The sequence below is a fragment of the Salvia splendens genome, chromosome 12 (assembly GCF_004379255.2).
Source record: "Salvia splendens isolate huo1 chromosome 12, SspV2, whole genome shotgun sequence".
NCBI lineage: Eukaryota > Viridiplantae > Streptophyta > Magnoliopsida > Lamiales > Lamiaceae > Salvia > Salvia splendens.
In genome coordinates this window covers 26,173,409-26,190,387 of record NC_056043.1, presented here as the reverse complement: position 1 = coordinate 26,190,387, position 16,979 = coordinate 26,173,409, and the positions used below count along the sequence as shown (strand labels likewise).

The window sequence follows — 16,979 nt, the reverse complement described above, 5'->3', positions numbered from 1 at the left end:
ATCAAACCAGAAACAATACATTTTTAGGTAACATTTTCAAGATTATTAAGTGATAAGCAGATGAATGATATATCACCTCTTGCGATCCAAACGCCACATCCAGCTCCTCAGCATTATCAATATCAGCCAAATTATCAATGCCAAGAGCCCTGATAGTGCCCATCATCGAGCCCATAGGAATCAGCTTCAGATCATCACTAATTATGAAAGTAGCTAGACTTTCAGTGAAGACCCCCTCGTATGTGTCGACAGAATTGGGATCTGAGGTAACAGGTTTGAAGACATTGACACTCAGCTTCTCTGATTCAGTGTCATAGTGACTTGCTGGAGAGAGAAGCTTTTGCTTTTCCAACTCTGTCCGGAAATGGACGTCACCAAGATTTACTATGCCCCTGTACAGGGTCGTCAAGCTACCAATAGCAGCTGCCTCACCTGCATTGTGATCCTCCAGAACCTTCAAGATTTTTCCCAATGGCAGAAGCATGAAGCTTAGCAAAACGTCCACAAAAGCACTGCTAGCCTCTGCAAATAGGACTTTACTTCTCTCCTTGTCCACGAAAACTGTGACATGCAACTTCAATTCCTTGTCGTTCGACATGTTGCTGCCCGTTGCCGCCGAGAAATAAAAAATAAGTGAGATACGTGACACTTAGTTGAGCACATGAATGGACAGATGCACGAATGCTTTCACTACGTTTATATGCAGATTACTTTTCAACAACACGTCATTCTATTGCTCGTAGCAGTATCAAAACCAGGCTGATCATATTAAGATTTCCATTCTATAAACCAAATATAGTTTTAGATAAACGAAATACAGGCAATCAAAGATCCAGCAAGATTAACTGACTTTGAAAATTCCAGAAACGTTCAACTTTGATAATATTTATATATTTTTCATTTTTAATTGTTCATACTAGAAAAAAAACCTTTCAAATCTCATTTCTTTCAAGGCGCAATTCTTAAATTCAGTCTACAATCTAACAATTCATTTCTAAGACGGAAGAAATAGCAAATAACAACAACACATTAATCACAATAACTAAATAGAATTTGTTTATCCAGATAATTTCACCCTTCACACAGTTTATATAACGTAAAATACAACAAATTAACACAAAAATTGCAGTAAAAAAATCGAGCATCGAAGCCGATGGATTATCATAATCAGAGGCAATTTTAACGATTCAGGCCGAGATTAAGAATTAGTGTAAAATGTGAAGATCTTTACCAAGAACTAGACGCGATTGGTGGAAAGCGGCGGAGGATTGGCAGCAAATTTATTTTGTGAAGAGTTTAAAATGGGAGTAGGGTTCCTACTGGGCCGGGTAAATTAATTTAATTTGGAATCGTGTTCTCTCTATGGACTGGATTAGGGGAACCGCCGGTTGATGAACCAAAATCGGAACAGGTGGCGCCGGTTGCCGGTTCATCCGGGTCGGTTCAGGTTCATGAAAATCTTGAACCGTGAACCGCCGGTTCAACGGTTAACCGTCGGTTCAATTAAATTTAAAAAATATAGTATTTTTTTATTTATAGAAATTAATTTTTAAATATAAAAATCAATTTTTAAAAATAAATGAATACAAGAAATTCATAATAGCCCATACATATTTCATGGGCTTGTGAATTCTACGAAACCATTCTTGCTTATTTCTCTTCTATAGAGAAATCCTTGAATGTTTTATGTTTCATTTTCGATGTGGAACAAAATATGTTGAACTATTTTTATTTATAACTACATGTTTGGAGTATTTATTCATCTTTTTCCAATGTGTGATACAAAACTTTCTTTTGTCTTCAACTTTTCTTTATTTTTTTTATAGTATATACATAAACAAATATATTATTTGAATATATTCTTGAAAGATAGAAATAAATAATTATTGAGAAATATAATTTGTATGTAGAAAGATATTGACTTGTATAATAGTTATCGTTAGGTTTATACAATTTGTATAATAATTATTGTTTTAATGTGTATAATAGTATTTATTAGATAACATATCCATAAATTTTTAAACATTAACAAATCGATAATGATAAAGAACTAATGAATAATAGTTCAAGTATAATATTTGTTGTTAAATTATAATAATAAAAGTTAGAGTACTAATTTAGACAAAGAATTATGGGAAATCTATCATATACTTATAAATAATGACTTTTATCCCACATTGAAAGGAAGAATAACACATCCAAGAATGTGTACCTATGAAAGAGAATAATCCAATATACTCTCTTCCAAATTAAAGCCTCATATCCAACTTTAAGCATTGACATTTTAAAAATCAAAAGGATTAACTTAAAGTATTGTTTATTAATTTTTATAAGTAAATTGTAATTGTTATAAGTTGTAACTTTTAAGGCGCGTTTGATTGCCCTGAGAGGGTGAGATGAGATAGGGCAGATTTATTGGGTTTTGCATGATATGGCTGACAGGCCTTATCTTAGTCAGTCGTTTGATTGCCCTGATATAGTTCGTAAGATATGTTATATTGTTTTTGATTTGTCATTCGAAAACTTATGATAACAGGCATGTTTGCCTTTTTTGTCCTCAAAATCTTTTTACATTTCCAATTTCACCCTTGAACCCTAAAATCATCGGTATCAAAATTCAAGCAGGCACCCAAACTGTTATTCCCGCGACATTCATTGTTACTCCTCCGCCAGCTTCTGCGAAATCCCATCTTCTCTAGGCCAAAATTTCCAGACGTCAAGTGTGTACTCCTTTCAACATCATTTTTTAGATTGTAAGATATAAGCTGATTGGTTTGATTATATGAAATTAGGTTTCCTATGGCCTAAATTATGGGTGATTTTGTTGGTACTGGTTTGGGTTTACCACACGGATTTAATGATAGATTAAGCATAAATTTTGAGGCTTCCTAGGGCCTAAACTCAGAATATTTCAATTTTGGTGTTTAATGATTTATGGCTATGTTGTGAACTATCTATGATTATGTTTGTCGGTTGATTATATTGTGTAGATTTGATTTCATATTGTGTAGATTTTTATATTGCCTTGTAATACCTGCAGTTGTGTAGATTTTGATTGGTATGGCCTCTCCGCTCAATGTCGGTAGCGACAACAATGGTAGTCCAGAGGGTAATATTGTATTTGTTATCTGTAGTCGTTACTCTAGCATGCATACAATTAAATTCGATAGTCAGTTGATTAGTGTCTTCCCGCAATAGGTAGCAATGATTTGTATCCGAACAGGAACTCAAAAGCTGATAGGTCGAGACGCATATGGTCGGTTCGTGAGGAGGAGATCCTAATGGCAACGCTAAAGGAGTTGGCAGCTAACGGATGGAAATCCGACAACGGGTTTCGCTCTGGGTACCTCGTTCGCACGAGGGAGGCAATAAAGAGTGAATTTCCAAATACCGATATCCAGCCAAACCCCCACATCTACTCGAAAATAACTACTTGGAAGAGGAATTATGGTTCACTGAAGATGATGCTTAACCACAGCGGCATTGGCTTCAATTCGGATGGTACATACCGAATTGAATGCGATGATGAGCAGTGGGCTCTATTTTGCAAGGTATGTGTTGTGATATTCTATTTCATTTTTGTAAACTGCATTTTTTTCATGCGTGCATACGATTTAGAACAGATTACATTCAATTGATAAAGGACTCCATAACTGTTGATATGTGTGTTGTGACTGTTTGTATCCAGAAAAATAGACATGCCAAGTACATGAGGAACAAATCGTGGCCTCAATATGAAGACTGGAATAAGGTTTTTGGTCAGGACCGTGCCGATGGTGAACGTGGTGTAGACGTTCCTGTTGCTGTGGGCACAATTTACGGGAAATAAAAATGCAATTCCAGTCGATGATGTCATATCCCCCCACATGACCTTTGCAGAGCTATTTCCTAATGAGCCAATCCCGGAGGGGATCCTTCCAGAGATGATCGATGACAGCCAATCTGTCACCGAGGGTGGAGTGCCTGGATCTGCTGCTAGTGTTGATGTCGGGCCAGGAGTAGGGGCCGGGGTGTGTCCAGCACCCGCGGTGGGGGCTGCATCTGGCTCTGCATCCGGGGCAGGCCTAATGGTTACCAATAAGGTGATCAAAAAGCAAAAAGTCGAAGACAAGATGGAAGGCGTGCTAATTCTCATGGGACAAATTCACAGCCACACAAATGAGCGTTTGAAAGAGATTTCCAAGAGGACAGGCGACGAGTTCGATCTAAGCAACAAGGGGGCTGAGGTATTTGAGCAATTGAAAGGTATTCCAGGCTTATCTCTTAAACTACAGTTCTATGTTTGTAAGAAGCTTGTTAAAGAAACCGAGCTTCTTGACCTGTTTCGAGGTTTGCCTGAAACTGCTCGTGCAGCGTTTGTGTTCGATCTATTGGAAACCGACAACATGTTGTAAGGCTGCTCTGCCTAACGTTATGGTTGCTGATGTTTAGTGTTTTGTGGTGTAGAAGTTGGTTGTTACCTTTTGCTAATATTAGAGACTCATGTTGAACCTCTTGTGTAGCTGGATTTGTATTCCTTTGCCAACTACTATTCTGCCCCTGCTTTTGTATGGATCGTGCTTTTTACTCTACTTGCTTAGCCCAATCATATGTAGCTACTGATTGTGTCAATATTTGGATGTATACTTCAACATGGCACTTTGATTTTCATATTTGTAATGTCAAATTATAATTTTTTAATGAACGCAAACATTCGACATCCACATAAACGCAAACATTCGACATAAACTCAATAGCGAATATATAAGCTGATCCACATAAACGCAAACATTCGACATCCGTTCAAACATAGACTTTATATTAGATTTTAATGAACCATTAAAATCTTACAACCAACCACTCATCGAGGGAGAAAACAAAACGTTGGTATATCGAATGGCATCTAGGGTGCACCGTAACCTCACTTCGGCGAAGGACTCCATGATGAAGAACTAGAAAGGGTAATATAGCTTGGATTTTCGACATCAAAAAGCTTGCGCCGGACAAACGTTGATGGTGCCGGCATCGGTGATGTCACTTCATCAGAGTCGGAGGGTGAATAAATTGGCTGAACTCGATTTGGCACGTCCGGGACGTCGAAATCAGAAAGCACTATGACCTCCGCAATATTGTCTGAAATTGATATTACCTCTTGAGGGAATTCTACCTTGACGTCGCACGAGCTAAAGAAGCTCGCAAGAAGGCTGAAATCTGGCTCGTCCCGATAAAAATACGCCGCGGCCGAAGCATCACTCTGGCATGCAAGATTACGCAAGGAAGATATAGTTACGGATTCAACAACCGCTCACGTTTTGGAGATAGGTTAAAATTATGTAGTAATACCAACCTTGAATATAAACTTCCACGTCGAATCCGAGGCAACAACGATCCTGTCTTGAGGATTCCACTAGATACCGGTTGTCTTCACCAATTTTTTAAAACTCATGTACCTAGCCTTCAAAAATTTAACACGAACTGCTATGTCGTCCGTTGTAAGATCCACTCCAAACGGATGCATAATCACATCACGGACATTGCGGAGTACCTCGTCAGGCTTGTGGAGGAATTATGAAGTTCATTGTGTATAGAGTTTTAGGCTTTTCAATGGATGAGGATAATGTTGTAGAGGCTGGTTCTTTTACGTTTTACACAAATTTAAGAGGAGCACCGTTTACATCCGAAAGTATTTATGATTTATGGTTGAGCAATAAATAAATTATAGCTTGCCTAGCTTAGTTTGTAGAGAAGATATGATGGAGGCAGGTAGAAGATTTTAATGTGCACCATTTGTTATAAATCTAATCTAAGCAAGTGTAATGCATATACTTCCAAATCAACCGCATCAACCTCACTGATTACCGTCTGAAACATCTGAAATTGTACTGCCTATGGCGTAAGGGGTTTACCATTGCAGTCAATGCATGGATATAACCAAAAGCTACCCACCCTCGTCTTGTATAAGCAGATGGCAGTATTGGGGCAGTGTTGTGGCTAATCAAATACTATACAGTAAGTAGTCACAAGTGCGGTTGAGGGGTGTTAAATAAGCCACTTCAATTTCAACAAAAGCCATCCAAATATCACCATACATTCCCTACATCCATGGATTACTTCAAACTCCCTTCGTTCATGAAGAAGATCTCGATAGAGCACTGTTTGACTGAGTTGGTAAATTTTTCTTGTGTTCCGTTTACAAATTTATGTCGTCGTTGCTTAGAGCCAAAATTAAGTAGTTGTCTCTTATCTTTGTAGCGCATTCCACCCAAATTTGTGGCTCTTCATGGAGCGCAACTCCCTTTCGACTGCCGTCTAGTCATGCCTAGTGGACAGAGGTGGCAGGTGAGACTGTTAAACATTGCGAGTGGTTGCCATTTTCATACTGGCTGGTCGGAGTTTCGACTCGCTAACAACATTATTCACGATGATGTGCTTACATTCACTATGGTCGACGCGGGCATATTCTATGTGAATCAGTATAACCCCAGGATGGGATGTCCTCGACTGAGTGATTTACAAGGTGCATTTACGAAGACCTCGATTAAACTATATTGTTGGCTTTGACTTTACTTTGTTGTGATACATTAAAATATGAGAAGAAGATTTATACGGCGACCCCGACTACAGTGATGCCTCGGACGTCGATACGTCGGACGACTATGTGCCATCAGACACGGATGGGGGTGACTCATCGGAAGAGAACGAGTATGCGCCGGACCCCGAGGTTTTGGATGATGGTTGCCCAACTTTCACTGTAAGCTTGGACAGGTCAAACATCTCTCGGTCTTTGGAGATTCCGATGGCCTTTTGGCGCCGCCACATTCAGATGAATGCACTGCAAGACCCGGTTTACTTCAACGTGAACGGAAACTCTTGGTTCATCGTTCTCGGCCACAGTGACACCAACTTTTGGGTGAAACGCGGCTGGAGACGTTTCAAAGAGGCTAACAACATCGTGGTTGGTACTCGCTGCCACTTCAAACTCATTGATCGGAATGAGGTCCAGTTTTATGTGTGGTTTGATCGGGAATAAGTATTGGGAATGCTTTGGAACTGCAGTACGTATGTAGTAGAACTCTGATTTGTGCAACGTGTGATGTAGCTTGTTGTAGGTGATTATATATCACCAAATTTTCTTGATCAGATTGTTATTATATTAGATGTTAGGTAGCTATGGCAGTAGATTATGTTTGTGATTGTTTTGCTTCAAATATCACGTTCATAATAATGGATATTATGGTAGTTATTATGGAATTTGTGGACTAGTACAGTATCTCCTGCTTCATAAAGTCTAGTGCAAATCACAGTTCAATGAAAGACTCCAACAGGTAGTAATAATATTAAGTAAGTTAACATCAGCTAATTAAAATTTGATGTCTTCCTTATGCGAAAAAATTTTCTAATGAAAAACAATACAAAATTGTCCGGAATTCAAGCAACATAACGAGTAATTAATAGAAGAATGTATCCGTAATACAAGATGAAACTATGACAGCAGAACTTAGGAATCATTTGCAGAAACAACCGAGAATTATCCATGATTTCTGTCGGCCCACATTGCACATGCAAGATCATCCCTTTTTTTATTCCATATTGTCGTTGGTTCCACGCTACTGATATTATCACCACCTAACGGAGGTTCATTATCAATATCGTCATCAATATCAGCCTCGTTTACCAACTCAGCCTCAACGGGATTCATAAGTCGTATTCTAGGCTGGTTACTGGTCAGTATGATGTGCATAAGTGAAATAAATATGCAAAAAATAGTTGCTGAAGTGTGCAGGGAAGTGTTATAGCCAGTATGGCAATGATCGGAGAGTTCAGGTGAAAAGGGCGTCAGGATGTTGCTATCCTGACCAGTATGCATGCCAAAAAGGCTCGAGATGGAGAAGAAGGATAGCTGGGAAGATCAGCCGCAAGCAAGGGGGCAAAAGGGTCATTTCATGTGTGAAGTCTACCCTAAAAATCAAGGGAAGCCTCCCTATAAAAGGAAGTCACTTGGAGAGAGAATCATCATCAAGTAGTTAATCAACTCCTACGCTTAGTTAGCAATCTCTCTTCGGTAGATCAGTTCTGCAGCATTATCCTTCGTGTTCTCGTTCCTCGCCACAGCCATGATCACTTGAAGCTAATCCGTTCGCCGGAGTTCCAGTTCTTCGTCCCAGTCATAGTGTTCCGCAGTGTTAACTGTTTCATCGCCCGGAGTGGCTAAACAATCTTTAATTGCTTTCTTAGTTAATCGCGTTCTATTTTCTTACGTTGGATCTGTTGTTTTCCTGAATACTTTCGTACTTTGAAGCTTTAGTTGCGACCCAAACGGTTTTAATGATATGAAGTTGTTTTTGTGTATCGGTTCTTGTTTGATTTCGTTCTTTTCTGTCTATATAGCTTAGATCCAGTAGTTACGGTAATTTCCAGTGTTGAATCGCATGTTTTCATTCTGTAGTTAATTTCTCTGAGTTTGAAGGTCTAGATAGTTGTTAGATTTCGAATCTGCAATGGTTAAGTGTGAAAGCCCTGTTTACGTGATTTCTGCCAACTTGCATGTTGACCAGGAGGCGTAATTACGGTTTCAGTGTTCGGTCTTTGATTTGAGGTTTTAATCGCAGATCTGCGTTCATGAAGTTGTTAATCTGTGTTTCTAAGGCGATAATTCTGGATTCGATGACCTGATTTGATTCCAGTTGAAGAAGATAACATCCCCATCCGACTTGGGGACCACTTTTGCTTTTAACCACTTATTTTACTTTTGTCCTTTACTTTTCAGCTGTTACTTTTCATATCTACAGACCTAGTCACCTAACTACCTCTTCCCTCTGTAATTCCGTTTAGCCTTTTATAGTAAACCAGTACTTTCCATACACTTTCGGAAAACCATGTTCCCCACTTTCCACGTACACAACCATTTTTCCAACACCTTCCCACCCTCCTAGTCAGTAGAGTACCATCTTAAATTCCAGTCTAGATAAAGTCTCAACCTAAGCATGGTAGCTAACCAACCTTCCAGAATATCACCGCAATTCCCAAAGCGCATTCATCTCTGTGGGATTCGACCCTTGCCTCCACTATACTAGCCAGTAGAATGGGGTTGAGGAATTATTGATACCAGGTTCAGGATTAGCCGGGATTTCCGTACTGATCAGTAGGATACACGCTTGCTTGAAGCAACACCTTCGACCTACTCTTTCAGGGATCAACCACCATCTGACATCGTATGTAATTGTGAAGCAGAAAGCATGCGATTATTAGCCCGGTTTGAACATCTATCGGATAAAAGCTTGCTGATCTGAGGATACCCAATCTCATTTTCAGCACGGCGAATGATCTTTCGATGACGTTCCTCGCCTTAGAATGCCTAAGGTTAAACAGCTCTGCCGGATTCTGGGGTGCTTGCCTTCCGACGCCCCATTTCTTAAGATGGTAACGGACTGCTTTGTAAGGCGTCAAGAATCCTTCAGCGTTGGGATATCCATTGTCACAGAGGTAGTAGCATCCTGAAATTGTAAACCAAATTTTATCACTAACCATGACACTTGCCATTTATCTGCTATGCCCTGAACCAACTATGTAAAACTCACCTTTAGGAACTTCGAGACCTACAGGCCTGCTGACAGCATCTCTTAAAATCCTTGAGTCACCCGCGAGCCCTCCCATACCGGAAGGAGATAAATGAATCTGAGCTGGGGGTCACAAACGGCCAATGTGTTGGTAGTGATGTGGCCTTTTCGATTACGGTACCGGGGAACATCAGCAATGGGCACACACACATTGATATAAGTACCATCTAAAGCCCCTAGACAACCCTACAAATAGAACAAAAAAAACAATCATGCATTATATCGAAGATTTATGGAAGCATTGCAATCTATCTGTGTAACGCCCCGAATTTAAAAAAATAAATAAATTAAATTAAATTAGTTCAAATGCGTCGGAAGTCGTAAATAAATTAAATTCTAGAAGTGTGTAGATAGTTTCTTATTATGTGAATTATTTGTTTGTGTGGTGTTTATTAGAGAAAGAATAAAAGAAAAGAAAGAAAGATAATAAAGAATAAGAAAAAGATTTTGGAAATGTGATTAAGATTTGTTAACCATTCTCCCTTCTAGAACTTACGTGACTCTTCCCTTCCACACCAATTTCTTTACATTCAACTCCCACTATTACACACTACACCATAGACCACTCCCTGCGACAAATCACACACCGCCATTTTCAAACACACACACATACTTAGAGACGCACCGTCGCCTCCCTCTGGTGATCGCCCCAGCAACTCTTCTTCCTCTCTGCCGGTCTCCTCCACCCTGCTGCCGCCCTCTCTGCATTGCTGCTGCCCTTCCGGCGACGTCATCGCCGTTTTCCGGCAGCTTTAGGCTAGGCTTGTCTTCCCTTTGTGTAAGCAAGTCCCTCACATTACCAATTTATTCAATTTCTGCTTCAAAATTAAAAGCTAGGGTTCTTAAGTTAGTTTTTCCCCAATTTGGATATTAAGTAATTTTGGCTACGAATTCAATAATACAATTGTTATATAATTGTTTGCTAGTTTTTCCTAAGTCTTTTTTGAGTGAATGGAATATAATTGATGGGTATGATGTTTAAATGTTGAGATAACATGGAATCGTGATTTAGATTGGAACCTTGCTCCACAAACTTGATTTACCTTAGAGAAATTACTTTTCTTACAAAAGATAAATAATGACTTTGAGAAATATGTAAATTTCTGTAAAGTACATCCTGGGGCAGCCTATAGCTAAAAGTGTAAGATGACGATTTTGATGAAGTTTGTTGAAAGATGTTTATGCTCAATTAGTTATGCATATGTAGGATTTTATTCCTACTGTTTGGGCAATGTTAATGGATAAAGGGAGTTCTTATGCTCAACTATTGTAGTTAAGTAAGAACATAAGTTTATAATATTTTGTCTAAATTGGTTACAAATTATTTGTATGGCTTTTAGAATAAAGATAAAAAAATTTACATAAGCTATATGCATTAGCAGATAAAGTTGACTATAAGAGAATGCTTTATGCTTACATTATTGTTGGTGTTTGTGTTGATAAGAATTATTTATTGAAAGGTAATCCTCGCCCGAGGGATAGCACGGGCAAGGAGAAGGCAAAGGAGTAAAGTGACCTAGCACGGCATTTTAGATTTTGAGGTAGTATATTCTACATTAAGTCTTAATTCCTGAATTAAGTTTACGTGATTTCATATAGAATATTGTGTGTTAATCGGTGATACATTATGTGATCTATATATTTTGCTTTTGACGTGAATTATGTGAATATTGAATATGGAAGTGTGCATTAAGGTAAATGTGGTATCTGATATATGTTGAAGAGGTGTAAACAAATATGATTACTTGTAATGATGTGTGATCTATCTGTGACGATATCTGATGTGTTGTGTTCTATTGAGAATTGTCTGAAGTAAAGTATATGTATGCGTGACTATGCTTCCCCCCCTTGCTTGAGTGTATTCGGTGGGTACAATTGGCATGCCATAGGACAGCAGCGCTGCATTATCTGTGATCACTCGTCTTCTGGATAACCGAAGCGAGGATCGTCTGTTATCTGATGGGCCCTATCTGATCTGTCTGATCTGCACCCTAATGGGTGGTCTGGGCGGCGTCCCATTGAGGACCATGGCCGCGTCTGTATCTGATTCTGATTCTGATTCTGGTCCGCGTACCCTAGTCTGTCACTAAGCACTTAAGAGGGCTATATGTGTTTGAATATGTAAAAATGTTGGTAATCTGCATATGTGTTGCATATGTGTTCGTGACTTGGATATTATTATTATTACTCTGTGTTTTAAATAATTGACGTTATGCAATTTATTTTGTATTCTCATTTTGTGATTCTGAGTACATGACTTGTAAACCTTTTGGGTAAACTCCATGAGATCGAAGATTGACAAATAATTGTTCGTTTCTAATATGAAATATATGTGCATGGATATAATGATGTAGTTTCTGTATCGTTTTCATAATTAATCATGTAAATTTATTGGTTGTACAACATTTACTTAACTCTGGGAATTTAGGCTCTAATGTTGAGTATACTATTGGGTTTATTGAAGCTCACTCCTTTCTTTCCCCTTGCAGATTAGGTGATCAGACTTTCTTTTGCTGTACAGCTGCTCAAGTCAGGTCACTAGCCAAGCTTTTGCGTTGGGTAATTCTTTTGGATTTTATAAATGTGGCATGTATTAGAAGTGTAATGTACCTTGGACGTTATATTACTTCATAAACTTTTGCTAAGCACGTATATTTTGTGAGGAGTGTCCAGGTTGTATGTATGTATATATATATATATATATATATATATATATATATATATAGACTTTTGGAGACAGGTTTATGATTTAATTCTAGACGTTATATAACAGTTTTTCCGTTTGCCAAGTAAATGAAAAAAATTCATCTATAAATAAATAAAGAATCAAGGATTTTTTTTTTGTTAAGTCGGGATTTGTACCAAAAATGTGACATCACTTATTCGATTATTAAATTAATCGGGTGAGGGGTGTTACAATCTGTACCTTGATCCATTTCCACCTACGGTCAGAGCAAGCTTCATCTATTGGTGTGGGCTTCACCAAAAAAATACTCTGTAGTGTGAGAATTCCACGGAGTACAATATGTATATATTTTGACACGGTCTGAGAAGAGCGCATGAAGTTATGCCCAACTATGCGAGATTTCTTGTGATGTGCTAGCACACAAAGGAACATGGCTACTTGTTCCTCCACACTGCCTAGTTTTTGATCAATTAAGCCTACCCGGTCCCAGAGAATGCGACATACATGCCCAAAGGTGTTCCTATCCATTCGTAAATTGTCCACACATGCCCTATCTGTTACACGCACTAGTCTATCCAGCTGACATACATGAGCCGGAATAGAATCTAGAACCGCTAACTGACCTAGACGATCCCAACGTTTACGCTTGCGGTTTTGAGGGCGGAGTAATGAGATCATAAAAGAGATGAGCAGCAAGTTAATTTGATAGTTCTGTATAACCTCTTCAAGCAAAATCAACACGGCCGTCATGTCATTCTGTGGACATGAAACCTGAACAAGCATTCCATTACAGAAAATGCAAACTTCAATTCGAATATAACAATTTGATTTCTACGTACCTCACACAGCAAAAATTTAGACAACATTCTGTGCAAGCAATTGAGAGAATTGGAAAATAATATAGGCCCACACACAGCAATGTAAACCGGCAGATGCCCAGCACACACCAATATATAAATTCAGATCTGTAAGCGTAAACAATTGGGCACTTGCTGAATTGACTTACCTCACGGAAATCCTCTCCGTTATCCATTGAGATCCGATTATGATAGTCGTGTCCGTGCACTAGAAAAAAAGGACTCTGCTGCGAATTTAAAGTAGCAAATAACATCAGCCAAGGTAACAATTGAAAGGAAATTATGCAATCCATGAAAAAATTGATACGAAATACATAACTTCAAACCTGGAATATGCGACTCAGCCGAGAGTGACTACAAATCGCCACCGGTAAAATATGAGATTTCTATACGATATTCCCCCAAATTTGATTAATCTGACCCTATGAGGGGTCTTTTAGACAATCAAAGGAAATTAATACAATCGGGAACGACGACATGAAGCTTATCGGAGCTGAATCCCCCGATACGTGTACACACCAAAGCTAGCGTGGTATCGTAATGAGGACCGGATTGGTGGTTGTATCCCGGGTCATTGTGCAACACTATCAGGGCAATCAAAGACTAGACAAGCCCTAGTTAGGAGGGCTTATCTGATCATACCAGGGCAATCAAGCAAGCCCTTAGTCTTGTTCAAATTTGTTATCAATAAAATTGTAATTCTCACCTTATTGTATGAATTTTATTTATGCATATTTGATACATAATAATGACTAAAAAGACAACAAAATAAAAAAATCAATTGCTCATACTTAAAGTTAAACTTTTTTATTTTTAAAATATCAACACTTAATGTTGGATTTGAGCATTTAAATTGGAAGAGAGAGTATTTGATTATTCTCTTTTATAGTTACACATTCTTGGGTGTGTTACTCTTTCTTTCAATGTGGGATAAAAGTCATTATTTATAACTTCTATTATTACAATTTAACAACAAATATTATACTTGAACTATTAGTTCTTTATCATTATCAATTTGCTTATGTTTAAAAATTTATATATATGTTAACTAATAAATACTATTATAAACATTAAAACAATAATTATTATACAAATTGTATGAACCTAACAATAACTATTATACAAATAAATATCTTTTTATATATAAATCATATTTCTCAATGATTATTTATTTTTATCTATCAAGAATACATTCAAATAATATATTTGTTTATATATTATACGAAAAATGAATAAAAGTAGAAAAGTAGAAGACAAAAGAAAGTTTGTATCCCACATTGGAAAAAGTTGAATAAATGATCTAAACATGTAGTTATAAAACAAAATACTTCAACATATTTTGTCCCACATTGAAACACAAAACATTCAAGAATATCTCTACAAAATGAGAGAATCAAGAATGGTTTCATTGAACTCATAAGGCAAAAAAAAAGTGAACCCCCGAACCGGCTCGGAACCGGTGGTTTTGAACCGTTGCCGGAACCGACGGTTTTTTGAACCGGAACCGGAACCGCCCTAAACCTTGGCGGGCCGGTTCAGGTTCATGAAAATCTTGAACCGTGAACCGGCGGTTCCAAACCGAAACCGGCGATTTTTGAACCGTGTGCATGCCTAGACTGGATAGGGATGTCAATCGGGTCGACCCAGCGGGTTTCGTGCCGATCCTACTCGGGTTATGGGTCAATTGGGTGTGGGCTAATTAGATTGTAATTTTTTCGAGTTTTGGGCTAGTCCATCGGATTAATCGGGTTGTACCGATAAAATTAACATGCGATCAATCAAAAAAGTAATTATTAAAATCAGTTATATTTTATAAAACTTAAAACATTTAATTATGATAAATTTGATATATATGCTTAAACTCAAATCTAAACATGATCAAATCAATATTTGAGATTTGTGCAAAATGAAACATACATATTTTGAGAAAAAATTTAGAAATTTAAATATTTTTTTAGTGTAATTAACGTTTCTAATATATATATATATATAGGGATGTATTCATTTCCTTTTTGCATATTTTCTCCTTTTTCCTTCTTGATCTCAACCGTCTAATTTCTTCATCCAATGGCCAAAAATTTTGGAATTAAAATTTACATTTTAGTCAATTTTAATATGAGGAAGGGTATAATAGTGAAACAATATGTTGGTGGTTATGGAAATATCCATGATTTCCTCCCTTCATGATCTTGCCATTTTTTTCTTTTTTCTCACGCGTCAGACCCAATTTTTCCTTCTTCCATCTTTGCAATTTTCATTCTAGTATTCCGGAAGTTGCAATTGTCGAGTCTCGGTTGCCGGATTATTGTTATTACTATATTTCTTAGACGGTATTGTTGCAATCGTTTTCCTGTCAATAATGGAAGAAGGTAATTCCATTTTTTTTCTTCGTATGCGTGTAGTTGTCTAAGTATCGGAGGTAAGAATAACAATTCAGATCCGTTAATCTGCCTGTGCTGCTTAATGAGCACGTATTTCGTGTGGTTTCAATTGCTGAGCGTTAGGGTTCTTTTTTTTTAGACAAACGCCATCCTGGCGGAGGGTTAGGCGGACCCTCAACCTGTTCATTTCATTGAACTGTCGGAAGCTACAATTACAGTCCAAAAGTGACTGCATACAAGAGGGTTACAATTACAGTCCAAAAGTGACTACATACAAAAGGGAAACCATACACCGGCTATATTAATCAAAAAAAGGAAGAAAAGAACAAAAAAAGACCACAGGAGTGATCAAATGACCTTCTCACATCCGGAGCATAGGTCACCTGTTCACTCACCAGTTATAATTCATGCCATATCCTCCTCCTTTCTCCGAGGCTTACCCTGATTCTGACCATTTTGTTTGAAACCGAAAATTTGGGATTCATTTTTCATCAAGTTCGAGCAGGGCTCTCAGCCGGGGTGGGGCAGAGCTCCGCTCGAAAGCATGAATCCCTTGTTCATCACATCCTCTCGTCGCTAGCAGGTCAGCCGGCTTGTTCCCTTCTCTTGCAATGTGCGAAACTTTGACGTTCTTCGTAGCCAACATGATCTGAATCTTGCTGAGGACGTGCCTAGATTTAGCAGGCCCTTGTTCTCCTTTTCCGAGCATGTGGACGATGCATTATGCGTCTGTTTCCATCCAGATATTAGCTCCATGTCTGGAGGCCGCTGCGAGACCCAACTCAAAGGCTTTCAGTTATGCTTCAAGGGGAGAGGCCGCTTCAATGGGGAAGGTTAAGGCCTCGATCAGTTTTCCTTCCGAGTTACGTATCACAGCACCCCCTCCGGCCTTGTTGTTGCTTGGGGAGTAGGCACCATCCGTGTTCACTTTGATCCAGCCTTCGTCAGGAGCTAGCCAGTCCACTCTGGTGGCTTTAGTGAATTTCCGTCTTGTCTTTTTGCTAGCTAAGAGTGGGTGTAGCTGTCGAACACCCTTCCAATGTTCCATGGCCATGATGCCACTGATAATGAGTCTCTCCAGGTGCAGCTCGACTCTTCTCTTGATGTTGCCAACGTTGAATTCCGTGTCTTGGAAAGTACAGGCATTTCTTTCTAACCAAAGAAACCACATGATTAGACAAGGGAGGACCGAGCTGATATGCAGGTGCGAGGTGCCAGGGAAGAGACTTCTCCATTTGCGAAGTCTCAGGATAATTCTTCCCTCATCCTCCGAATTTTCTGCCTCCCAAGACAACCATTTCCCAAAATAATTCCATAACCAGCGGGCTGCTTCACTATAGATAAACAAATGTCCCGCTGTCTCGATATCAGAATTCTTGCAGCATCTACATTTGGATGCCATTAGCAACATTCTCCATTGAAGCTTTGTGTCGACCGGAATTCGGTTAATTACCAGTCT

At 38.5% G+C, this 16,979-nt stretch overlaps 2 protein-coding genes and 1 long non-coding RNA gene across 3 annotated transcripts; 2 read left to right on the top strand and 1 right to left on the bottom strand.

Moving 5' to 3' along the window:
- Nucleotides 1-6,081: 6,081 nt before the first annotated feature.
- LOC121757791 (B3 domain-containing protein REM1-like) lies at nt 6,082-7,009 on the top strand. Its single transcript, XM_042153275.1, has 3 exons — nt 6,082-6,147; nt 6,232-6,496; nt 6,576-7,009. Exons 1-3 carry the CDS (start codon nt 6,082-6,084, stop codon nt 7,007-7,009), a joined length of 765 nt encoding a protein of 254 aa, XP_042009209.1.
- Nucleotides 7,010-9,165: 2,156 nt separating this feature from the next.
- Nucleotides 9,166-9,633, bottom strand: LOC121757790. The gene is made up of 2 exons (XM_042153274.1): nt 9,558-9,633; nt 9,166-9,473 (listed from the first exon to the last, which is right to left on the bottom strand). Exons 1-2 carry the CDS (start codon nt 9,631-9,633, stop codon nt 9,166-9,168), a joined length of 384 nt encoding a protein of 127 aa, XP_042009208.1.
- A 388-nt stretch (nt 9,634-10,021) lies between these two features.
- LOC121757380 lies at nt 10,022-12,248 on the top strand. The gene is made up of 3 exons (XR_006041250.1): nt 10,022-10,374; nt 11,057-11,137; nt 12,086-12,248. It is a non-coding gene; the product is annotated as an uncharacterized LOC121757380 (long non-coding RNA).
- Nucleotides 12,249-16,979: the final 4,731 nt, after the last annotated feature.

Excerpts from the sequence above, each read along its gene's own strand:
- LOC121757791 (XM_042153275.1), top strand. The coding sequence starts at position 6,082 with ATGGATTACTTCAAACTCCCTTCGTTCATGAAGAAGATCTCGATAGAG. Across the intron at positions 6,148-6,231 it reads AGCACTGTTTGACTGAGTTG|CGCATTCCACCCAAATTTGT; the intron begins GTAAATTTTTCT and ends TTATCTTTGTAG. Across the intron at positions 6,497-6,575 it reads TCGACTGAGTGATTTACAAG|AAGATTTATACGGCGACCCC; the intron begins GTGCATTTACGA and ends AAATATGAGAAG.
- LOC121757790 (XM_042153274.1), bottom strand. The coding sequence starts at position 9,633 with ATGGGAGGGCTCGCGGGTGACTCAAGGATTTTAAGAGATGCTGTCAGC. Across the intron at positions 9,474-9,557 it reads AGGTCTCGAAGTTCCTAAAG|GATGCTACTACCTCTGTGAC; the intron begins GTGAGTTTTACA and ends TTACAATTTCAG.